The sequence below is a fragment of the Jaculus jaculus genome, chromosome 10, assembly GCF_020740685.1.
Source record: "Jaculus jaculus isolate mJacJac1 chromosome 10, mJacJac1.mat.Y.cur, whole genome shotgun sequence".
In the NCBI taxonomy this organism is placed as follows: Eukaryota; Metazoa; Chordata; class Mammalia; order Rodentia; family Dipodidae; genus Jaculus; species Jaculus jaculus.
Genome location: NC_059111.1, coordinates 96587678 through 96612928, shown reverse-complemented (window position 1 = coordinate 96612928; position 25251 = coordinate 96587678). Strand labels below are relative to the sequence as shown.

The following is a 25251-nucleotide window of genomic DNA, read 5'->3' as shown; positions in this document are numbered from 1 at the left end:
AGAGATTGCTGAACATCGGATTAGTAATGATAAAACTGTAATCTCAGAGACCAGCAGGTCTGTTTTTAGTGTTTTTAGATCAGCCTACTGGTTGTGCTCACATAGAGAAAAACTGCTCGAGGCCTGGAGAGACGTCAAAGCTGCCATTCTCTCTCTCTCTGCCTTTCTCAAATAAATAAATAATAAATAAGAAGAATGTTGAAAAGCCAAAATAAGATTTTACAGAACAGTTTTATGTTCCTCTTTGATCTTAGCTGCTAAACTTTGGTGCAGGTTGCTTGGTCATCTCTTAGATTGCCTTTGTGTGTGCCTTTAAGAGCACCAGCCTGAGAAAGATGTGATAGGAGTAGGAGATGTATGAACATAAGCGCACTGACACAGTGTCAGATACTGTTTGCTTCCATGGAAACCAGAGACTGGACAAGAGAATGGAAGCTTCAACAGAAGTGTTATTTTCATCTCAGAAAAGATAAAAGATATGGGTCATGAAACTGGCTGATATGAAAAAAACACTGAGTGAACAATAACTTGTTATTGAGAATTATTATTTAAGACAATTAAGCAAAGTGTTGGAAGACGAGGTTGAAAACATGTTTTAGAAAGTAACATAAACAAAAAAATTAAGCTACCACTGAGTTCCTACATTTTGAAGTTTGAAAAAAACGTCTCTAACTTGCTTAGTCGTATCTTGAACTTAAGTCCAAGCAGGGCTTCAACTTTTGATTCTTTTTCTTTAGCCTCTAGAGGAGTGAGGATTACAGGTGTGTACCACCAGGCCTGGCAGAAAATTAAAAATTATTTTGAATTAATAATTGGAACACAGCTCAAAATATCTAGAATTATTGGCATGAAAAGGAGAAGTTAAAGCTGATTAAGTGTTTAATTAAAAAACAAAGAACAAAAATAAATGGGCTTATTTCCGACTAAGAAATACATAGAGAAGCCCTGACAGGAGTAAGCAAAATTCAGTGACAGAAAATCTTTCCATACAAGTTAAAGATCGTTCTCTATTCAAGCCCAGTAAAAATAAGCGGGAAGACGTCTATGTATGTGTGTGTGTGTGTGTGTGTGTGTTCACATACATACACACACATTTTATATATATATATATATATAAATATATATATATTTATATATATATATATATACACACACACACACACACACACACACATATGTAGCATTTGAAGTAGAGTGAGAACGTAACTAAATGTATAGAAGAAGTGATTACAGTAGAGATTACAAACCATGCTAACTGGTTTGTTGAAAGTAGCATAGTGACTATATCTGTCTCCATAGCAATCTTTAGCAGTAGTAGTTTGCTGTGTAATACATAATAGTACCTTTAAGGATGTATAACAGTCTTTTTGCCTGAGCCTCTGGAGTCTTGGGCTTACATGCTTGAATGACTCAAGAAGCCAAGGTAGGAGGATTGCTGTGAGTTTGAGGCCAACCTGGGGCTACATAGTGAATTCTAGGTCAGCCTTGCTAGAGTGAGCCCTTACCTTGAAAAACAAAGCAAGCAAACAAACAAACAAAAAGGTATCTGTGAAAAGCCAGTATTAATTAGCTTTGGAGGACTCATTCTCTGCTGTTATTCAAATTTACTCATCTCCCATCTTTACACTCTACCTACCTTCCACATTTCATTGCATTAGTTTATTGATTTACTCAGGTTGGGTTTGTGTATTAGTTATATATGATAGTGTATGTGCAGAGAAAGGACTGTCATGGAATGTGTGCTTTTTAAACCTTTTAATAAAACTGCACAAGTTAAGGGTAATATGCTTTTGATTATGTATTTGCCATTTGTGATTAATTTACCCTATTTTATATTTCCCAGACAGTTTTACTTAATTCCTTGTGATAACAGAGATGCAACTTCACAGACATGTAAAAATTTGAAAAATTGTGTTTATAAGCTGCTTTAAGTTGCCAGAATAAGAAATATTTAGAGGATAAATTATAGTAAGCTATTTTGTTACTTGTTCTCCTGTTTGTTTTTTTTTCTTTTTTGGTATTATGTAGCAGTTAACTTTCCATAAAGGTAAAGTGGAAGTCTCATGGAAATATATTTTCAAAATGCACTTAAAATTGTAATTGAAGCCAGGCATGGTGGCACATGCTTTTAATCCTAGCACTTGGGAGACAGAAGTAGGAGGATTGCTGTGAGTTCAAGGCCACGCTGACACTACATAGTGAATTCCAGGTCAGCCTGGACTAGAGTGAGACTGTCCTTCAAAAACCAAAAAATAAAAAAAGATGTAATTGAATTGCACAGAAAAAAGACTAATGTAACAGCACAATCCAGTTATGATATTTAACATATTATACAACAACACCATGCTTGATGAAACATGATATTGCACCCTGATTTTCCTTATACATCAGTTTTTGGTTTTTATATATTACTTAGCCTGATTTTTTTAAAATATTTTAATACTGAGAACTTAACTGTATGGATATATTGCACATTGGTCATATCATCCAGCTATACTCTTTTTCTTTTTTTGGTGAGGGGAGTTGAGGTAGGGTCTTACTCTAGCCCAGGCTGACCTGGAATTCACTATGAAGTCTCAGGGTGGCCTCAAACTCATACCAATCCTCCTACCTCTGCCTCCCAAGTGCTGGGATTAGAGGTGTGTGCCACCACACCTGGCCGGCTATACTCTTTCTAACATTTTATTTAATTATTTAGAGACAGAAAGGCAGGTAGTGAACGGGTGGGCCAGAGCCTCTAGCCACTGCAAACAAACTCCAGACATGTGCCACCTTGTTCATCTGGCTTATCTGGGTCCTGGGGACTCAAACGTGGGACCTTTGGCTTGGCAGGGAAGCCTTAACCACAAAGCCATCTCTCAAGCCCATCTTTTTTTTTTTTTTTTTTTTTTTTTTGGCTTTTCGAGGTAGTATCTTACTCTAGCCCAGGCTGTTCTGGAATTCATTACATAGTGTCAGGGTAGCTTATAACTCATGGTGATCCTCCTACCTCTGCCTCTCGAATGCTGGGATTAAAGGCTTGTGCCACCATACCCGGCTCTATCCTTTTTTTTTTTTTTTAATTTTTTAATGAGAGAGGGAGAGAGAGAGAATTGATTACTGTTCCAGTGCCTCCAACCATTGCAATTGAACTCCAGACACGTGTGCCCTCTTGAGTGCATATGCGACCTTGCACGCTTGTGGCACCTTGTGCCTTTGGCTTACGTGGGACCTGAAGAGTTGAACATGGGTCCTTAGGCTTCACAGGCAAGTTCCTTAACTGCTAAGCCGTATCTCTATCCTAGCGTCATATTAAAAAAATATATATATTGGAGGGAGAGAAGGGACATGGTAGGGCCTCCAGCCACTGCAAATGAACTCCAGACACAAGCACCACCTTGTGCATCTGGTTTATGTGGGTACTGGGTTATTGAATTTCGCTCCTTAGGCTTCGGAGGAAAGCACTCTAACTGTTGAGCCTAGAGAGCCCCTTTGCCTCATCTTTAATGGGGATTTTATAGTGTCACAGAGTTCTAGTAAGGGGTTGGGGAACTTAATAGGATCCATTATAATTTTGTATTTGATCCTGTAGAAAATCCAAAAGATCATCAAAAGTCAGGTTTGTAGGCCGAGGATACTGCTTATAAACTAGAGGTACTTGTTCCTCAAGCTTTCCTATCAGAGTTGTCCACCCACCACCAATGGCAAGAGCCAAGCCTGCAGTGCTGCATAGCTCTGTAATCCCTATGTGCCTAAGGCAATGGGAGGCAGTAAAGACAATTCCAAAACTCAAGGGCCAGCCAGTCTCGCCTTCTGAGCAGCAAGACATTGAGTGTATCTGTTTTAAACTAGGTGAAAGGAGAGACCCAAAGTGAGGTTGCCCTCTGATCTCCACAGGCATGCCTTCTCTTCCCCACGCCAGTGATGATAATTTCTTTTAAAAGGTCAGGTTACTGAGCCATACAAGTTAGTGAAGAACTTTAGATTTGTTAATGTGGATTGTTTCTTTACCTTTTGGTTAAGGTCAAGTACTGATTTAGATAGTGTGTATATCCTGTAAGTCTGTTAAGAATCCTGTGTGCTTCATCTTTTTCTTTGTTGTTGTTTGTTTGTTTTTTTTGAGGGTCTTGCTGTAGCACAGGCTGACTTGGAATTCAGTATGTAGTCTCAGGGTGGCCTTGAACTCATGGTGATCTTCCTACCTCTGCCTCCCAAGTGCTGGGATTAAAGGCATCCACCATCATGCCCAGCTCTGCCTACATCTTCTTTAAAAGAGATTTATTTCAGAGAGAGAGAGAGAGAGAGGGAGGGAGGGAGAGAGAGAAAGTTGACCTGCATGTCAGTTTTCTTGTCATTGCAAATGAATTCCAGCTGCATGTGCCACATTGTGCATCTGACTTTACATGGATACTTAGGAATCAAACCCACACTGTCAAGCTTTGCAAGCAGTTACCTTTAACCTCTGAGCTATCTCTCTAGCCACCTACCTCTAAATTTTTTTATGCTAGAGTGAGAGTGTGAGAGAGAGTTGGCATGCCAGGGCTTCCAGTCACTGCAGTCAAACTCCAGATGTATGTGCCCCCTGGTGCACATGTGTAACCTTGTATACTTGTGTCACTGTGTGTCTGGCTAACATGGGACTTGGAGAGTTGAACATGAGTCCTTAGCCTTTGCAGGCAGGTGCCTTAACTGCTAAGCCATCTCTTCAGCCCCTATCTTTTTTTAAATTATTTTTTGTTCATTTTTATTTATTTGAGAGTGACAGAGAGGGAGGGAGAAAGAGGCAGATAGAGAATGGGCACACCAGGGCTTCCAGCCACTGCAAACGAACTCCAGACGCATGTGGCCCTTTGTGCCTCTGGCTAACGTGGGTTCTGGGGAGTCAAGCCTTGAACTGGGGTCCTTAGGCTTCATAGGCAAGCACTTAACCACTAAGCCATCTCTCCAGGCCCCCCCCCTTTTTTTTGGATAACCAGATATGTAAGTTCTTTAATGATACAGTAAACTGTGAAGAATATAAATAAAATTTATCAAAAAGCAGTAAATTGAAGCTGAAAGTGGACATAAAGGGAAAGGAATCAAATTTCTATAGAGCTTAGAATAATACTAGTAGAAGTTGAACATATAAAGGAAATCCCCTGGGGCTGGAGACACGGCTTAGTGAGAAGGCGCTTGCCTACAAAACCTAAGGACCCAGGTTTGATTCTTTAGGTCCCATGTAAGCCAGATGTGGCCCATGCATCTGGAGTTTGTTTGCAGTGTCTAGAGGCCCTGGCATACCCATTCTGACACTCTTTCTCTCCCCCCTCTGTGTATCTCTAATAAATAAAATCTTTTAAAAGAAAAAAGAAAAAAAAAAAAGGAAATCCCCCATTTTCAATTTTTTTGGAGGTAGGGTCACACTGTAGCCCAGGCTGACCTGGAATTCACTATGTAGTCTCAGGGTGGCCTTGAACTCACAGCGATCCCCTCCTTGCTGTGCCTCCCGAGTGCTGGAATTAAAGGCTGTTTTAATATTTTTAAAACTTATTTGAGAGAGACGGACAGAGAGAAAGAGGCAGAGAGTGAGTATAGATGTACCAGGGTTTCCAGCCACTGCAAATGAACTCCAGATTCACCCACCACTTTGCATCTGGCTTTATGTGGGTACTGGGGAATTGAACCAGGTCTGTCAGACTTTGTAAGCAAGTGACTTTAACCACTGAACCATCTCTCCAACTTTTGTTTTTAATTTTTTGTCTGTATATATACATTTGTGTGGTGTTAATGTCTGTGTATGCATGTTTATATGGGTGCACGTGTGGGTATATAGGTGAACACATACATGTGGAGGCCAGAAATTGATGTTGGGTGTCTTTATTGATCACTCTCCTCCTTGCTTATTGAGTCAGTTTTTCATTTGAGCACAGAGTTGCTGATTTGTCCAGTTTCACTAGCTTTTCCCACTTCTGTATTTTGATAGGCACAATTTCCTAACTAACAGTGGTTCCCACTTGTATTTGTTACCCTATGTGTTACTTCCACCAAATTAACTGATGAAAGCGACTTCAGTGAAGAAGGGTTTATTTTAGCTGTGCCTGGTGGTTGGTACCTACCTTTAATCCCAGCACTCAGGAGGCAGAGGTATGAGGGTCTCTGTGAGTTCAAGGCCACCCTGAGGCTACAGAGTGAATTCCAGGTCAGCCTGGGCTAGAGCAAGACTTATTTCTAAAACAAAACCAAACAAAAAACAGAAGGGTTTATTTTGGCTCATTGTTTGAGAGATACAGTGTGTCATGATAGAAGGCATGGTGATGAATGAGCTTGTGGTATTCCTGCAGCTAGCACTAGAAACTGGTTTCGTCCTGTTGGCAGGCAAGAAGCAGAGAGAGAAAGGGGTAGGTATTCTGGCATCCAGCTGCCTTTCTTCTTCCCTTTTTATTCAGTCAGCTATTTCAGCACATGGAATGGTACCACCCATTTTCAGGGTGGGTCTTCCCTCCTCAGCTAATCTTGTCTAGAAACACACATGCCCAGAGGGGGGTTCCACTCAGTTATTCTAAATCCAGTCAAATCGACAATGAAAATTAACATATTGGGATCTTCGCATACATTTTTAAAATCAACTTACTTATTGGAGTTAAATTATTTTAAAATTTTGTGTGTTAGTACGTGTAAGTATGAGCATATGTATTGTGATTGGAGGACAATTTTGAGGTGTCTGTACTCTGCCTTCTTTCAGGCAGGGTCTTTTGTCACCGCAGATGCACTTCCAGACTACCAACAAACTCATAGTAGCTGACCTGTGTGAGCTTTAGATTTTTGATAATCTGCTTCCCATGCCATGGGCATGTTAGGATCATAGATGCATGTGTCACTCTGCATCTGCTTTTACATGGGTGCTAGAGAACTAAACCCATGTTGGAAGGCTTTGCAAGCAAGCACCTTTGACCACTGAGCAACCACTCAATCTCCTTTTTGGAGCTTTGTTCGTGTTTCCAATCATAAAATGTATCTTACTAGTGGAGGAAAAAAAGAAAGAAAAGCAAACTCGTTTGACATACATCTTAGAAACAACAGGCTCTCTGAAATGAACCTTGCTGACCCCACCTAGGTTGACATATTGATGCATATAATGATCGTATAATTTATACCCAATCTTCCTTTTGTAACATACAATATTTATTAGTAGTACTAATAAATATAAGTATTTTATATGCAGGATATAGTTTTAATCACTTTATTTTTTTTTAATTTATTTATTTATTTATTTGAGAGCAACAGACACAGAGAGAAAGACAGAGGGAGAGAGAGAGAATGGGCGCGCCAGGGCTTCCAGCCTCTGCAAACGAACTCCAGTCGCGTGCACCCCCTTGTGCATCTGGCTAACGTGGGACCTGGGGAACCGAGCCTCGAACCGGGGTCCTTAGGCTTCACAGGCAAGCGCTTAACCGCTAAGCCATCTCTCCAGCCCAGTTTTAATCACTTTATAAACATGTTGTCTTTTAAAAAAATTTAGGAGGCAGTTTGTGTAGCCCATGCTGACCTGAAATTCACTATGTAATCTCAGGATGGCTTCAAACTCACAGTGATCCTCCTACCTCTGCCTCCCATGTGCTGGGACTAAAGGTAAAGGCATGTGCCACCACACCTGACTTTCTTTTAGTTCCCTTGTTTTTTTTTTGGTCTTTTTATGATTTTGTCTTTTTTTTTTTTTTTTTTTTTTTTTTTGGTGCTGAGGACCGAACCCAGGGCCTTGCGCTTGCTAGGCAAGCACTCATCCACTGAGCTAAAAATCCCCAACCCCCTGACTTTCTTTTAATTCTTGAATAAATTCTTTGGCTAAATGGATTTCCATTTTGCAGATGAGAAGATGAGAGCAGAAAGATTCTATGATTTTAGAGAGTATGGGTTAGGATTCAGCACTGACTCTGTATTTGTATTTGGACCACCTGTAGCCCTGGTATTAGTGATAGGAATGAAAATATTAATAATTCCAAGAAAAAAGATAAGGACATACATGACATGCACAGTTATTAGCAATTATTGACCTTATGGGTATTATTTTAACTTTATATCAACCTTTAAAATTATTTTCATTTTACCTATGAAGATGCAAGGCATAGAGCCTAATTCAAGTTGCTTAAGGCCACATGACCAGTAAATGTAAAAAATAAATTCTCAGAGTTGGGGAAATTGCTCTGTGGTTAAAGATGCTTACTTGTAGAGCCTGCAGATCTAGTTTCCCAGCCAGAAGCACAAAGTGGCACATGCATCCGGAGTTTGTTTGTAGTGGTTAGGTGTAGTTGACAGCTTCACATCGCTGGGATGAGCTTCCAGACCAGGCACAGTTATGGGAGGAAGGGATTTACTGAAGCAGGGCAAGTTCCATAATGGCAGAAGAAGCTGGCCTGCTTTCACAGGTCTAAGCACAGAGAGAAAAGCCAAAAGCCACCAGCAGCACCAGTACACACAGCACACTTAGGAACTCCAGGCAAAGCTCAGGCCCTTTGCATGTCTTTAGACTGGAATTCCAAATCCACCCCCACACCTTAGAGCTGGACCCCAGGATCCACTCACAGTGACATCTCTGCCCAACAGGTGGCTTCAGGTCTAAATTACAAACTTTAATAAAATCCTAAATATATTGGGGCTCTCTATTCAACTTAGCACACTACAGGTCCTGGTGTGCCAATGCTTTCTTTTTCTTTCTGTCTGTGGCAAATAGATAACATAAAAAATAAAATAAAATAAATTCTCTTTTGTGAGCCAGCATATCTAAATATTTATTTGCCCATCTTCATCCTTAGAATAGGCGTTTGGGTGTGTGTGTATATATGTATTTAAAGCATATAATTTTATTAATCTACACAAACCTACACATAGTAGGGTTCCTTCAATATTTGTTGAAGTTCATATTTGGTTGAGAGCATATATATTGTTTGGCTCTTACAAAGTATATTATTTTTTCTTTTATTTATTTATTTATTTATTTTTGAGATAGGGTCTTACTGTAGCCCAGGCTGACTTAGAACTCACTCTGTAGTCACAAGCTGTGTTTTAAGGCATATGTCATCATGCCTAGCTATCCTACACAGTATATTTGAGGCTTAATTTTCCTGTAAACTGTGTGCTAGATACTCTGGGAAATGCCAAGTTAATTATGTTGTTGTTTCAATATTGGTACTAACAGTGTCTTCTACTAAACTCCAAAAAAAAGTATTTTTAGTGCTAGCTTATTAATTTAAAAATATTAAAAATTAATTTATTTATTTGAGAGAGTGAGCACGAGAAAGAGGTAGACAGAGAGAGAGAGAAGAGAATGGTTGTACAGGGCCTCCAGCCACTGCAAACAAACCCTAGATGCGTGCACTACCTTGTGCATCTGGCTTACGTGGGTCCTGGGGAGTCAAACTGAGGTCCTTTGGCTTTGCAGGCAAACACCTTAACTGCTAAGCCATCTCTCCAGCCCAAGTTAAATATACTGAGAGTGGGGTACGAAGCCATATTTTATTTTAATTTTTATTAAGTGAAAATTGTTTTAAACAATCGAGACATTTAGGAAAACTATAATAACCATATACCTAACAGACACAATTGGGTAAATATGATTTATGCAGCTTTTTACTTTATACTAACTCCTGTTTTTTTTTGTTTTTTTTTTTTTTTTTAATGCTTATAGCCATATCCAGAAGACCCAGCAGTTTATAAACCACTTTCCCAGGAAGAATTGCAGAGGATAAAAAATGAGAAAAAACAAAAACAAAATGAAAGAAAACAGAAAATCTCAGAAAATCGCAAACATTTGGCTAGTGTACGTGTGGTACAAAAAAACCTCGTCTTTGTTGTAGGTCTGTCTCAGCGCCTAGCAGACCCCGAAGTAAGTTCTCATCTGTTTTCTTTGTCTACTTGATGTTCTTCTGTTTGCTTATCTTGATTAGAAATAGCAGTTGACCCCTATCAACTATAAGATTTCTTTAGAAATAATAAATCTTGAGGAAAAGTGAAAAAGTAACTTTTTAATAGTGGTTTAGAGCCCAGTGGCCAATTGTCCTCTTAGGCATATCCTAATCTTTCTTGGCCTCAATTTCAGTTGTGAAACTAAGGAGTTGGGCTAAATTTCTAAAATTCCCTTTAATGCTAATAGTTTGTGAAGATGGATAATGGTCCTGTTTGTCCATAAAGCTGTCATGGAACTTGAGTATTGTGTTTCTTCCTTCCTTCCTGTAGCTGTGTAAGGACCAACAATGGAGATAGTTACTTAAGCCTGCTAAGAGGTCTTAATGACCTGCCCAAGTAGTAATTCCTTTTTCAGGCCATTGCTATACTATATTATCTTTTTTATTTTAAGGCAGTTTTAGGGAAAGAAAAATTTGGTTAATTGAAATAAAGGATCACGTTCTTTGAAATTCTCTTGGAAGAAGAGTAGATCATAACCTTTGTCTTTACTCTCTTGCTTTGCCTCTACCATCATTCTTATTTATGTATCATTAACACTCATTTTTCTTGAGGCTTTTATTTAACTTATTTTTATTTATTTATTTGAGAGAGAGAGAATGGGGGGGGGAGGGAGAGAATGGGTGCACTAGGGCCTCCAGCCACTGCAAACAAAGCCCAGATGCATGTGCCACTTTGTGCATCTGGATTTACATGGGTACCTGGGAATCGAACCTGGGCCTTTGGCTTTGCAGGTAAACTCATTAACCGCTAAGCCATCTCTCCAGCCCTCATTGAAGCTTTTTGATATACATATATTTTTTGAAATTTTTTGTTCATTTTTTATTTATTTATTTGAGAATGACCGACACAGAGAGAAAGGCAGAGAGAGAGAGAGAGAGAGAGAATGGGCGTGCCAGGACCTCCAGCCACTGCAAATGAACTTCAGACGCATGTGCCCCCTTGTGCATCATATACATATTTTTAATTTTTAATTTCCATTATATATCAGGTAATGGCTAGATTGTTGGGAAGGCAAATTTAAGCCAGTTATCAGCTAGAGTATTTATTTCAGTAGGTGAGAGGATTTGGGGATCTTCTTAATACCAATTGGAGGTAAACATTTCTCATAGGATGGAGATGTAGCTCAGTAGTACAGCACTTGCCTAGCATGCACAAGGTCTGGGTTCAATCCCTACCATGACCCTAACCCCCCCCTCCCAAAAAAGAAAAAGCCTTAATGGTGCCAATCAGAAGGATTATTGTAGTCAACGTGCTTAAGGAGTTAGGACTCTCTGGGTTTGGATTGGTATTCTAAACCTTAGGATGAAGGACTTTTAGGAGCCTGTGTTAGACAATTTTTCATTACTGTGAAAAAATACTCAAGAATAGCAACTTAAAAGTAGGAAAGCTGGAGCTGGGTGTGGTGGCGCACACCTTTAATCCCAGCATTTAGGAGGCAGAGGTAGGAGGAGTGCCGTGAGTTCAAGGCCAGCCTGAGACTACAAAGTGAATTCTAGGTCAGCCTGAGCTACAGTGAGCGGGGGTGGGGGGTGGGGGTGTAGGAAAACTGGGTGTGGTGGCCTCTAATCCCAGCACTCCGGAGGCAGAGGTAGGAGGATCACGGTGAGTTAAGGCTAGCCTGAGACCACATAGTGAATTCCAGGTCAGCCTGGGCTAGAATGAGACCCTACCTCAAAAAATCAAAAATAAGTAAGAAAATGTATTTTGGATTATGGTATCAGAAGTTTCAGTCTGTGGTTATTGCTATGGACCTGTGGTGAGGGAGAACATGCTGATGGCAGGAGTCTGTTGCAGAGGAGGCTGCTCACCTCATACATCTAGGAAACAGAAAGACAGACAAGGAAGAGACTGAAAACAAGATCTAACTTTCTCAGGCATAGCCTCAGTGACCTACTTCATCCACTTAGGCCCTGCTTCTCAGTTTCCATTACCTCTCAAGTAGTCAATTCAGTTATGAATCCATCAGTGAAATTAGTCTGTTGATTAGACCAAAACTCTCATAGCCACCAACTGGGAACCAGACCTTCAATACATGCTTTGGGGAAGTCAGTTTATATGTGAGCCTACTGTCTGTCTTTGTAGAGATTGGAGAGAGTAGTATTTATTGATTGATGAGTCTTTTGTTTATGTGTTCAGGCTTTAAAATATTTCAGAATCAATAGAGGAGAACTCAGGGAGACATTACTTGGAAAAAATGTATTATGAACATTAAATATAAGCGTAACACAAGAATTCTTAGGAATTACAGGTCCAGAGAGGTTGGTAATAGTGGGTTGTGTGCCCATATTAAGGAAACCCAGTTCTTTGTAAAGCCACAGGGGGTTGGTCAGGAGCTCAAATATGGGCACAATAGCAAGTACCAGTAACTTTAGCAAGAGGATGATAAATTTGAGGCCAGTCTGGATTATGTGGTGAGTTCCAGGCTAGCCTCATCTGAATATTGAGACCCTGTCTCAAAAACACAAAAAATTCAAAGAGAAAAAGATTTCACTGAGAAAAGTTAAATAAAGACCTCATTTTAAACCTATGACTTAACTTCAACAGCCAGTTTTCTGCTTTTCTCAGGCTGACAAAATCTCACCTCACCTATAAAACCGCTTGCCTTGAATATGGCTATTATTTGTACTAATTGCCCCCATTTTCTTCTTTCTTTTCTTTTTTTGAGACAGGGTCTTGCTCCTGGGCAGACTGACCTGAAATTTACTATGTAGTCTCAGGGTGGTCTTGAACTCAAGGTGATCCTCCTGCCTCTGCCTCCTGAGTACTGGGATTAAAAGTGTGTACCACCACAACAGGCTTCTTTCCCATTTTCTAGCTGGAGGCACTTCTGCTTCTTTAACCCTTTGGATTAAAAGCTGTTTTCAAGCCTTTCTGAAACTACTACTCCATTAACTTCTTGGAACTTTCCTTTATTTCTTTTTGTTGTTGTTTATCTATTTATTTTTTTCTTGGACCTTTTCTATTTGACTTGAGAACTTGTGGGTGTAGATATGGATAGACTCATTTCTATGTACCTTGGGTCTGATCAACTCTAGTACTCTATCTAGTACCTAAAAGTGAATGAAAGTTAGTCATAGTTGAATCTGATATTTGTATTATAGGTTTTGTATCTCTTCTTTTGAGTTTATGGTTTCCAAGTGTCTTTTAAATTAATTAATTAATTTGAGAGAGAGAGAGAATAGGCACACTAGGGTCTCTAACCACTGCAAATGAACTCCAGATTCATGTGCCACCTTGTGCATCTGGCTTACGTGGGTATTGGGGAATCAAACTTGAGTCCTTAGGCTTCGCAGGCAAGTGCCTTAACTGCCAAGTTATCTCTTGGGCCTCTTAAGAGTGTTTATTGACTTAAATATATTTCTTACTTTCATTTCAAAAAAACTACAGATTAATCTAAAGAACTATTATATAGAAATTGGCTTGCAACTAGTAAGAGGGAGTGTAGTTCATTATGAATCTAATATCTTAAAAACATCAAAAAAAGTTTTAGATTTAAAAATCGTTGGTTAGAGTACTGAATTTTTTAAAAATTGCTTTCTTTTATTTCTTTTGAAAACGTAGCAAGAACAGAGACAAGTGCTTTAAAAATTAATTGATTAATTTATATGTGTGTGCATGTATGGTCACACTAGGGCCACTTGCCACTGAAAATGAACACCAGATGTTTGTCCTACTTATTTATTTATTTGACAGAGAAAGATGGAGATAGGGCTGGAGAGATGGCTTAGCGGTTAAGCGCTTGCCTGTGAAGCCTAAGGACCCCGGTTGGAGGCTCGGTTCCCCAGGTCCCACGTTAGCCAGATGCACAAGGGGGCGCACACGTCTGGAGTTCGTTTGCAGAGGCTGGAAGCCCTGGTGCGCCCATTCTCTCTCTCTCTCCCTCTATCTGTCTTTCTCTCTGTGTCTGTCGCTCTCAAATAAATAAATAAATAATGAACAAAAAATATTAAAAAAAAAAGAAAGATGGAGATAGAGACAGAGAGAGAGAGAGAAAAAAAAAATGGGCACACCAGGGCTTCCAGCCACTGCAAACAAACTTGAGATGCTTGTACCCCCTTGTGATTTGGCTAACGTGGGTCCTGGGGAACCGAGCCTGGGTCCTTTGGATTTGCAGGCAAATGCCTTAACTGCTAAGCCATCCCTCCAGCCCTTGTTCTACTTTTTTGCATCCAGCTTATATTGGTGGCTTGGGAATAGAACTTAGCCAGCAGACTTTGCAAGCATCTTTAACAGATAGATCTTCCCAGCCCCAACAAACGCTTAAATTTTTTCCCCCATTTTACTTCTTAAAAGTCTCTTAACTTAATCTGCATAACTTTCTCAGTTTTGGAATACTTAAAGTTTTTGGCTTCACTAGAAAACTGAGGCTTACAAAATGTTATTTTCAAGTGAAAAGAGATTCCTGTAATTAATTTATTCTTGGATTTGAAGCAGTTCGATGATATTTTACTAAATACTCATTAACAAAACAAAGGTAGGAATAGTTAAAAGTATTTTTGGGAGCTGGAGAGATGGCTTAGCAGTTAAGGTGTTTGCCTGCAAAGCCAAAGGGTCCCTGTTCAATTCTCCAGGACCCATGTAAGCCAGATGTACAAGGGGGTGCATGCATCTGGAGTTCCTTTGCAGTGACTGGACCCTGGGTGTGCCCATTCTCTCCCTCCCTCCCTTTCTCCCCCCCTCTCAAATAAATATTAAAAAAAAATTTTTTTTTCAAGGTAGGTTCTCACTCTAGCCCAGGGTGACCTGAATTCACTATGGAGTCTCAGGGTAGCCTTGAACTCATGGCAATCCTCCTACCTCTGCCTCCCGAGTGTTGGGATTAAAGGCGTGCACCACCACGCCTGGCAAAAATGTATTTTTTAAAAAGAGTATTTTTAAAATAACTTTTTATTTATGTTTTTATTTTAATTATTTATTTATTTGAGAGAGAGAGAGTGAGAAAGAGGCAGGCAGAAAGAGAGAGAGAATGGGCACGCTGGAGCCTCCAGACACAGCAAATAAACTTGACACATGTGTCAGTTTGTGCATCTGGCTTTACATGAGTAATGGGATATCAAACTGGGACTGGCAGGCTTTGAAAGTTAATGCCTTTAGCTGCTGAGCCATCTTCCCAGCTCAGTCATAGAATTCTTTTTTTTTTTTTTTAATTTTTTTATTTTTATTTATTTGAGAGCGACAGACACAGAGAGAAAGACAGATAGAAGGAGAGAGAGAGAATGGGCGTGCCAGGGCTTCCAGCCTCTGCAAACGAACTCCAGACGTGTGCGCCCCCTTGTGCATCTGGCTAACGTGGGACCTGGGGAACTGAGCCTCGAACCGGGGTCCTTAGGCTTCACAGGCAAGCGCTTAACCGCTAAGCCATCTCTCCAGCCCATCAGTCATAGAATTCTTATTACAGTATATTCTATACCAGTTACTGGTCTGTTCATCTGTTCATTTTCTACTCAGACGTCCATCTGATTACCACTGTTTTGATTTTCTTTATTGTGTCCATGAGTATTTGATTGTGCTTTCAAAGAATATACAGCAACATCTTTGAGTCATTAGACATACTATTGGACACATATATAATTCTGTCACGTAGTCTTCTATATTATCTAGTTTATCTTTTATTGGTTGTTTAGGCACAGTCTGGAATGTGACACTGAGCATATGTGGTAATACCTGCTTGTTTATAAAGTAATAAGAGTGGGCTGGAGAGATGGCTTAGCAGTTAAGTCCTTGCCTGTGAAGCCTAAGGACTGGTTCAAGGCTTGATTCCCCAGGACCCGCGTTAGCCAGATGCACAAGGGGATGCATGCGTCTGGAGTTCGTTTGCAGTGGCCGGAGGCCCCAGTACGCCCATTTTCTCTCCCTCTTCTCTCTCTCTGTCTGTGACTCTCAAATAAATAAATAAAAATAAACCAAAAAAAAAAAAAAGTAACAGAGTAATAATGAGAAGTGCTGGGTACTATAGAGGTACAAGGGATAGCACTGGACCTTACAAGAGAGGTATACACCTGTGTGCTATTTTGGGGGTATAGTGCTTCTGGCACAGGAACTGTAACCAGGGATTCTGGATGAGAAGGCTATCCTTCTGCAATCTGATTTGCTTGGCTGGATGACTAGAGTTACGTGGTGAGAGAGGAGCTTGGCCAGGTGAGTGGCAGTGATTATGAAGGAATTTCTAACAGTGCTGAGGCAGTGACACTTTACCCTAAAGGCATTGGGAAGTTGTTGAATATCTGTAAGAACAGAATGACATGGCCAGATTGTGCTTTGAAAATTCTATTCTGACTAATAATTTGGACATGACTTTTTAATTATATATCAATCTCATGTTATGAATGTTTGTTGTAAAGTAGTTCCACAAATTAGTGGCCTTTAACTTTATCAGATTCTTTTCTCACTTTAAAGAAATTAATACAGTATAACTAACACACCTTTATTTTCATAAAATGACCTCTTGATATTATAATGTCTCCCCATATATTTCAAACATATCAAGAGGAAACAGAAGAAAAGCGATTATGAGCAAACTGTTTTCTATACTTCAGTGCTTGGGCACCGCTACTCTAGAGCCTGTTTTGAGGGGTGCACTATGGGCTGGTAGCATTAGTGTCACTTGGAAGCTTACAATGTAAACTTTTAGGTTCTGCTTCAGATCTACTGGATCTGACTGCAGCATTTTAGCTTGTTTTTCCACATAATTTATATGAGTATTCAAGCTGTTGAGGTCTTTTTCAGTTTGCTTTTTTTTTGCATGCACATGCATATGTGTACTCTGTGTGGTTTGTATGGTGTATGCACATGTGTGTGCTGATACATGTGCTCCATGCACACGTATATGGAGGCCAGAGGAAAATGGTGTCTTCCTCTATTGCTCTTTTCACATTGTTTCCTTGACATGGAGTCTGACATTGAACCCAGAGCTATAGTTTTCAGCCAGACTGGCTGACCAGTAGGCTTCAGTGATTCTCAGGTCTCTGCTCCCCTCAGGACTGTGGCTACAGGTATATGTGACCCTATTCAGCTGTTTACATGAGTACTGGGGACTCAAACGTAGAGTGAATTAGGCCCTTGTGATTGTATGGCAAGTGATCTCCCACAGTTGTTAGGGATACATGTATTGGCAATTCAAGTATCAAGTATTGCATGCCAGTGAAGTAATATTTGTAAAGCAACTCAGTAAAATACCATGCAAGGCATGTGTGGTCTTCCCTTTATTGTACATTATTCTGTAAATTCAAAGTATATAAAAACAGGAGAGTATTTTGTATTTATATACAATATGAATCTTGTTTACAGGATTGCTTATCTATAAGCAGATTTCTAAGCTGCATGAATATCTTTTAGGACATTCAGAAGTTGTCCAAGACAACTGTTGGGCTGGGCTAGTTTGAATCTCGTAAGACATCCCTGGCCTTCTTACACCAAATGCTAGTAGTGCTCCCTGGGCACTTTAACAGTCTCCTCCAATAAGAGCTCCCACAGATTTCTAAACTGTCTACTTCATTGCTTCCTTCATTGAGAACTGCTTCCATAACCTCACAGGTGATGTGAAGTGCTGGTGTTGGACCACCTGTGAATAGCCTTGGTGGCAGATATTTTAGCTGAGGGACCAATTGTTGAGTTGGTATGCTTCCAGCTGCAATAGTGAATGCAATTTCAAAGTCCTCTTGCCAGAAAATCCCTTTTCAAACTATCTTCTTTCACCTTCTTTAACTATGAAACTTGGGTAAAACAATCTGGGGTTCATTGCATTGAACTATTACTATCCTATCCCTCAAAGGATTTGGGAAATAATTGAAAACCAGTATAATCACCATTTAATCCATTACGTATGGCTATGGTAGGCATAACACAACCATATTAACACCTGATCACTTAAGAATTAATGACACACTAGTCCTGGACTGCTTGTTGAGAGATTGTTGTTTGGAGATATTGTAGCAACTGTATGTAAGTTTATATGTCGCTAAATTCTAGGAAAACAACAAAATTTAATGTTGAGGTAGTTGCAAGTTATGAGAGAGGTTCTGTATCAAACTACATACTGATCAAATTAGCCAATGCTGTGTCACTTTGTAAGAGAAGCTAAAAGAATGTATATAGTAATCAATACCGTGTAAGAGATAAGATAGGCATGAGGTGAAATAAGCACCAAGAAGTAACCAGGTAATAGAGAAATATGTAAATTTGCTTCACAAATATAATTTACCAGCAAAGGATAGTGAGACCCTATGAGACAGTAGCAAGATGGTAAAGTTTACAGACATAGAAATTATATATACAGTAAAACGCAGATGGTTGTGGGGACACTAGTGTCATTGTATTTTGAATTTGAAATTTATGAATAAAACCTTAATATACAAAGATCAGTGCGTAATACCGTCTTTTTCATGTTTGTTTTTTGTTTCTGTGTCTATTTTTTTAACCACACAATTGTGGTCATTGTTTTGAGCATTAATTTATATCTCATAATAATCATTTATTAGTGATGACTATACATTTAAGATATTTTAAAAATTATGAGAGAGGGAGGGGGTAAGGGAGGGAGAGAGGGAGAGGGAGAGAGAATGGGTGTACCAGGGCCTCCAGCCACTGTAAATGAACTCCAGATGCATGTGCCACCATGTGCATATGGCTCACATGGATACTGGAGATTAATCCTAGGGCCTTAGGCTTCACAGGCAAGTGCCTTACTTGCCAATCCATCTCTGTAGCCCCAGTTAAGGTTTTTGATTGGTTTTGTGTCTAAGAATACTATGAAGGAGTACTGAGGAGATGGCTCAGTCAGTAAAATGCTTGCCATGCAAACATGATGTCCTAAGTTTGAATCCCCATTGCTTGCACAAAAATCTGGCACATGCCCGTAATCCTAGCTCTATGGAAGCAGAAAACAGGAAAATCTGAGCTCCCTGGCTAGCTTGTCTAGCCAAATTGGCAAGCTCTCAGTTCAGTGTTTAAAAAATAAGGTGTGTAGAGATTGAGAAAAACAGCCAATGTGCACACACACTACATACATGTACAAAAATATTGTGAAGGTAAGACCTCACATTTTAGTTATTTACACATACATACATAGATAGATACATACTTACTTATTTACTTATTTGTGAGAGAGAATTGTTAAGCCAGGGCCTCCAGCCACTGCAAATGAGCTCCAGACCCATGTGCCACCTTGTACATCTGGCTTTATGTAGGTACTAGAGAATTGAACCCAGATCCTTGGGCTTTGCAGGCAAGTTCCTTAACTGCTGAACCTCTCTCCAATCCCCCCCCCCTTTTTTTTTTTTCTGAGGCAGGGTGTCACTCTAGCCCAAGCTGACCTTGAAAGTCACTCTATATGTAGCCCAGGCTGGTCTCAAACTCATGGTTCTCCTTCCTCAGCCCCTGAGTGCTGGGACTAAAGACACATGCTACCACATCCGGCTCCATGTATTTTTAATGCAGGTAGCAGAACACAATAGATAATAGGATACTTCCTGAGTCTCAGTTCTTATTCATTGTTTCACAAGAGAATAGATTTTAGATCCCTTTTTTTAGATGGCAGTTAGAAGGTAGTCACATTAATTAGAAACTTTAACTTACTATTTTCTTTCAATGACAAGGGATGGTGAGTGTCCCCATTATAAGGATAAAAGTTGATTAAAAAATGGGGACAGTTTATACCATATTTCTTCTTCTTTTATAGGTTTTAAAACGACCAGAATATTTTGGGAAGTTTGGTAAAATACATAAAGTTGTCATCAATAATAGCACATCATATGCAGGCTCACAGGTAACTAATTTTAGGGATTTTGCTTTTCCTCTCTCTGGTCTGGGCTTGACCTGGGCTGTTCAGAAGGAAAATTGCTTTTTGTGATTAGAAAGCTCAAGGGTCAAGGACTTACCCAGTGTAGTGACCTCTGTTGGTGGGGTGGGAGAATTTCTAGTGTTCATTTTACCTTCCAGGACTAAGAGTCAGTTGATGGACTAAGAGGGAACTAGTGAAAGAAAAATTTAGTGAAAAGGGGTGGGGGAGGAGTTTATTTTATTGCCGAGTACTATGACAATTAAATATTGATTTATAATCAGTAACATTTTAAATATTGAAAACTAAATAAACCATGTTTGTTGTACTGATATTAGCAGAAAATGTACTTAGTTTTAAAAGAACATAATTTGACACAGTGTCTTTATATGTAACTTAATTAAATTTCAATCTCTTGTAACTTTTATGAGCCTGTCAAATGATTTAGTAAAAATAAATGCCAAACCAAAGGTGTTACTTTATTCATTTATGTTGTAGTCTACTCACTTATAACTAGGCAAAGTTCAAGTATGATTGCTTTTAAATGAGCTAATAGAATATTTACTTAAAAACTTCTACAGTTATCATTATTGTTAACAACAGTAGTACTGAAAGAACACCTTTAGAATTCTTTAGACAGATTGTAAAATACTTTTTAAGTATTAATTTGGAACTAATAACAGTGGAATATGGGATGTTTTTCACTTCAGGGTCCAAGTGCCAGTGCTTATGTAACCTACATCCGGTCAGAAGATGCCCTCAGAGCCATACAGTGTGTCAATAATGTGGTGGTAGATGGCAGAACACTTAAGGTAATATGCTCCTCTTGGTTTTTCTTTTCTCTTAAAGGGTAAGGGATAAGATGTAATAAGTAGAGGAGTGTCCTGCACTTACACATTAATTTTGAGGATAGTTAATTTAAAGATTGTCTTTTAGGTTCTTCTGTCAGCCTGTGATAGCTGATTTGTTTACTACTGATTTGGGTAGTATTCTATTTTATTTACTAGGTGAAATGGACACATTCATCATTGGGGACAATCCTTTAAAATCTCCTATTTTTACATTTATTTTATGAAAATGGAACCATTCTTAACCAAAAATAAGTGAAGATTTTAATTTGTTGCCATTAAAACCATGAATTTTGATTCAGGTTTGAGTGATAATTCCTTAAAGTAATGCTTTGTATAATGGAAGGAGGATGGCTAATAAAAAGGAATTTGCTTTCTGTGCTTAAACACTTACAACATGGAACAGAGTTTTCTCTCTTTCATCCTGTGTCTAGGAAAGATTTGAGTATTCAAGTTTTGGAATCCATAGACCTAGGTGTTTTGCTTAGATCTTTCAAATGAGCATCATCTGTGATAAATCCTACCAATAATGGTTCCACTCCTTAGCATTCTCAGTCATATTTTCTTGTTTTGTCATATCTGTACCACATTTTGGGTGAAGTAAAAATACTCAGCATGGGGATTTTCACTGTGATACCAGTTCATATTTTGAATCTTCTCCCCCATCCCTTCTACCTACAGGCATCTCTAGGTACAACAAAATACTGCAGTTACTTCTTAAAGAATATGCAGTGTCCCAAGCCTGACTGCATGTATCTACATGAATTGGGGGATGAGGCAGCCAGCTTCACAAAAGAGGAAATGCAGGTAGTAAAGTTATATGAATTACCTGTTTTTAAGTTAAAATTATAAAGGAAAAAATAGGAATTCGAGTTTTAAAAAACTGGTTACTTTAAAATAATATTTTCCGGGAAATAATCAGTTCTGTAGGACATGGCTAGAATAAAAATAGATCCATGGTCAACCAAGTTTTAAAATGCTGGGTTACTAAAGATAAACAGATTTGTTACAAGACTTTTCAGAGACTTTTAATAAGCTAGCATATATCTAAAAATGAAAATTAAACAAAGAAAGCAGTTTGGAAAATACTACTTTAAGAGGAATGTCAATAAAATGAAGCCCATGGGGGAATACCGTTATTTTTGTGGGGGGGGGTTTCTGAGGTAGGGTCTCACTCTATCCCAGGCTGACCTGGAATTCACTATGTAGTCTCAGGTTGGCCTCGAACTCACGGCAATCCTCCTACCTCTGCCTCCTAAGTGCTGGGATTAAAGGTGTGCACCACCTCGCCCAGCCTTTTTTTTTTCTTTGTTTTTTTTTGAGGTAGGGTCTCACTCTAGCACAGGCTGACCTAGAATTCACTATGGAATTCACTATTCCTAGGGTGGCCTTGAACTCATGGTGATCCTACTACCTTTGCCTCCTGAGTGCTGGGATTAAAGGCGTGTACCACCATGCCTGGCTTGAACTGCTACTTTTGTAGAGTATTCTTGAAAGTAATAATCTCTCCAATGGTGCTGATAAACTGACCTTTTTATACAGTGATTCTCCTTGGACAGAGTCCACACAATAGTCAATATCCTATAAAAGGTGAATTGAAGGGTTGATTACCTATCTTCTTTTTTACATTTCCTCTTCTGTCTCCTTTCAATTTATAGTATAAACATGCCTTTACAAGTAAAAGTGTTGACCATACTGCCATATTAAAATGAGGATTATACCAAAGCACAATGCTGCAGTTCCCTATTGTAGATGAGGACTTCAGATTGTTGTTGTGCACTTTTGCAGGAATACTTCTCATTCATTGCTACCTTTTATTCTTCAGATCAAGCTAGAGAAAGTGTGAGCTCTGCTAAAGGCAGGTTAAGTATCATGAAGTATTATCTTTTCTGGCTTGGTGTTAGGAGAGATTAAATTGCACTGTACCTGCAGATATCAAGTTTTCTTGACAGTATTATCTTAGTAATTCAAAAACTGTGTAAAAATAAGGTGTACGTATGTATATATATACGTATATATATATACATACGTACACCTTAATTTAACATTGAAAAAATATCTTTTTCAATAAAGGCTCATTGCAAAGTTTTTTCCCTTTTTTTGGATTAAACCTTCCTAAATGGAATCTAGATAGAGCCATTTACAACTGAATTTTAGCTATTATAAGTGGTATACTTTACTCATGTATATTGTTACAGTGACTTGGTCTGTTTGTGATCTGAGGCAGGTCACCCCGCTTTAGGCAACTAGTGATCCCCTGTTCCCCATATTGATGCTGAACTTAGTGAGGATACCTGATTGACTAGAGGCTAGAAATCTTGGACTCAGGTGATCCTCCTGACATAGCCTTCTGAGTAGCTGATACTACAGGTGTGCACTACCACACCTGGCTACTATTACAATGAAAATTTACCTGTCAAGGAGTTTCCAAGTCCAAGTTGATGTCATATAAAGTATTACTGGAAAAAAATATGTGCAGTTTTTAAGCACTTGTGATGGAATTGTAGCTGTCAATGAATTGTCCCCATGTTCATTTGACTGTCAGGTGGAGTTCTTTGTGGGTTGGGAAAACTGTAATGCTTACTGAAATATAAATTGGAGAAAGAAGTGTTAAGGTTGTTAAAGTCACATCTAAATGTATTGTTTCTTAACTTAAAAAATTCATTTCATGGTATTATCCTAAATTTCTTAGGCTCCTCTTCACCTGAATTTATTCACTTATTTATTCACTTATTCACTTACTTACTTACTTACTTACTTATTTATTTATTTAATTTTGAGACAAGCCCAATAAACTTTTTTTTTTTTTCTTTTGAGGTAGGGTCTCACTCTAGCTCAGCCTGACCTGGAATTCACTATGTAGTCTCAGGATGACCTTGAACTCATGGCAGTCCTCCTACCTCTGCTTCCTGAGTGCTGGGATTAAAGGCATGAGCCACGATGCCTGGCTTAAAACTGCCTTTTTTGTTTTGTTTTGTTGTTGTTTATTTTTGTTTACCTGAGAGCAACAGAGAAAGAGGTAGAGAGAGAATGGGCATGCCAGGGCCTCCAGCTACTTCAAACGAACTCCAGATACATGCGCCCCCTTGTGCATCTGGCTAAGGTGGGTCCTGGGGAATTGAGCCTCGAATGGGTCCTTAGGCTTCACAGGCAAGCGCTTAACTGCTAAGTCATCTCTCCAGCCCCAAACTGCTTTTTTTTTAGTGAGTGAGTGAGTGAGAGAGAGAGAGAGAGAGAGAGGGAGGGAGATAATTGGTATACTAGGGCCTCCAGTCACTTCAAACTCCAGACATGTGTGCTCCCATGTGTAACCTTACATGCTCGGGTCACCGTGCATCTGGCTACGTGGTACCTGGGGAGTCAAACATAAGTCCTTAGGCGTAGCAGCCTTAACTGCTAAGCTATCTCTCTTCATCTGAATTCAAACATTACATAGAAGAAGGGTTTCCTTGCTAAGCAGTTTTCAGTATTAAAAGCATATGTGAAAAAGTTATGTCATGACAAACATCAGAAAATCTTTCCTCTTTACTGCATAACTCAAAATTGAGAATTGGCCAGGCATGGAGGTGCATACCTTTAATCCCAGTACTTGGGAGGCAGAGGTAGGAGGAGCACTGTGAGTTTGAGGCTGCCCTGAGACTACATAGTAAATTCCAGGTTAGCCTGGGTTAGAGTAAGACTCGATTTGGAAAAACAAACAAACAAACAAAAAATAGAGAATCATGGAACATACTTATAGATACAGTTAAAATAAGCAAGGGTCCCTCAGAATGAGGAACTATGCATTTTGTACTGAATGTGTTGTGCTCAGTTAGATGATGCTGCCTTCTCTCACTTAACTGTTGTTTTTGTTTTGATCTATTAGGTTTTACCATACATGTTAAATCAGTTTTAAATTTATCCTTGGGTTGGAAAGATGGCTTAGTAGTTAAGTGCTTGCCTGTGAAGCCTAAGGACCACGGTTGGAGGCTTGATTGCCCAGGACCCACGTAAGCCAGATGTACAAGGTGGCGCAAGCATCTGGAGGCCCTAGTGCACCTAGTCTCTCGCTCTCTCTGTCCCTTTCTATGTCTCTCTGTCTGATTCTCTAAAATAAATAAATAAAAATAAAAATTTAAAGTAGTATCTCTGAAGGTAATTGAAAATGTCCTTCCAGTCATGATATGCATACACGTAATAAAAAGTTACTCAGGATAATTTCATTGTCATTCTCTTCTTTCCTCCTCTCTTCTTTCCTTCCTTCCCTCCCTCTGCCTTTCCCCTCCCTCCCTCCTTCCCTCCCTCTCCCTCTTCTTTCTCTTTCTCTCTTTCTCCCTTCCCTTCCCTCCTTTCTTCTTTTTTTTTTTTTTTTTTTTGTTTTTTTGAGGTAGGGCTTCACTCTGGCCTAGGCTGACCTGGGATGTAGTCTCAGGGTGCCCTCGAACCCACGACAATCCTTCTACCTCTGCTTCCTGAGTGCTGGCATTAAGGTGTGCACTACCAGGCCCCACCCTCCCTCCTAACCCGCCCCCCCCCCATCTGTCTTTCTTTCTTCCCTTTCTTTCAGGTAGGGTTTCACTGTAGCCAGACTGACTTGAAATTCACTCTGTAGTCTCAGGGTGGCCTTGAACTCATGGCCATTCTCCTACCTCTGCCTCCCAAGTGCTGGGATTAAAGGCATACACATCACACCTGGCTTCATTGTCATTTTTTAAAAATAATTCTTACTTT

The 25251-nt window shown here is 39.4% G+C and overlaps 1 protein-coding gene across 4 annotated transcripts in view; it reads left to right on the top strand.

Moving 5' to 3' along the window:
* Positions 1-25251, top strand: part of Cnot4 (CCR4-NOT transcription complex subunit 4) — a 151949-nt gene that overhangs the window by 73291 nt on the left and 53407 nt on the right. For 3 of the 4 annotated variants that reach the window (XM_004661188.3, XM_004661187.2, XM_004661189.2), the window contains exons 3-6: positions 9641-9838; positions 19595-19681; positions 20404-20505; positions 21223-21348. In XM_004661188.3, coding sequence (XP_004661245.1) covers positions 9641-9838; positions 19595-19681; positions 20404-20505; positions 21223-21348 — 513 coding nt within the window. The remainder of the gene's footprint in view (positions 1-9640; positions 9839-19594; positions 19682-20403; positions 20506-21222; positions 21349-25251) is intronic. The other variant, XM_045160273.1, reaches the window with a different exon arrangement.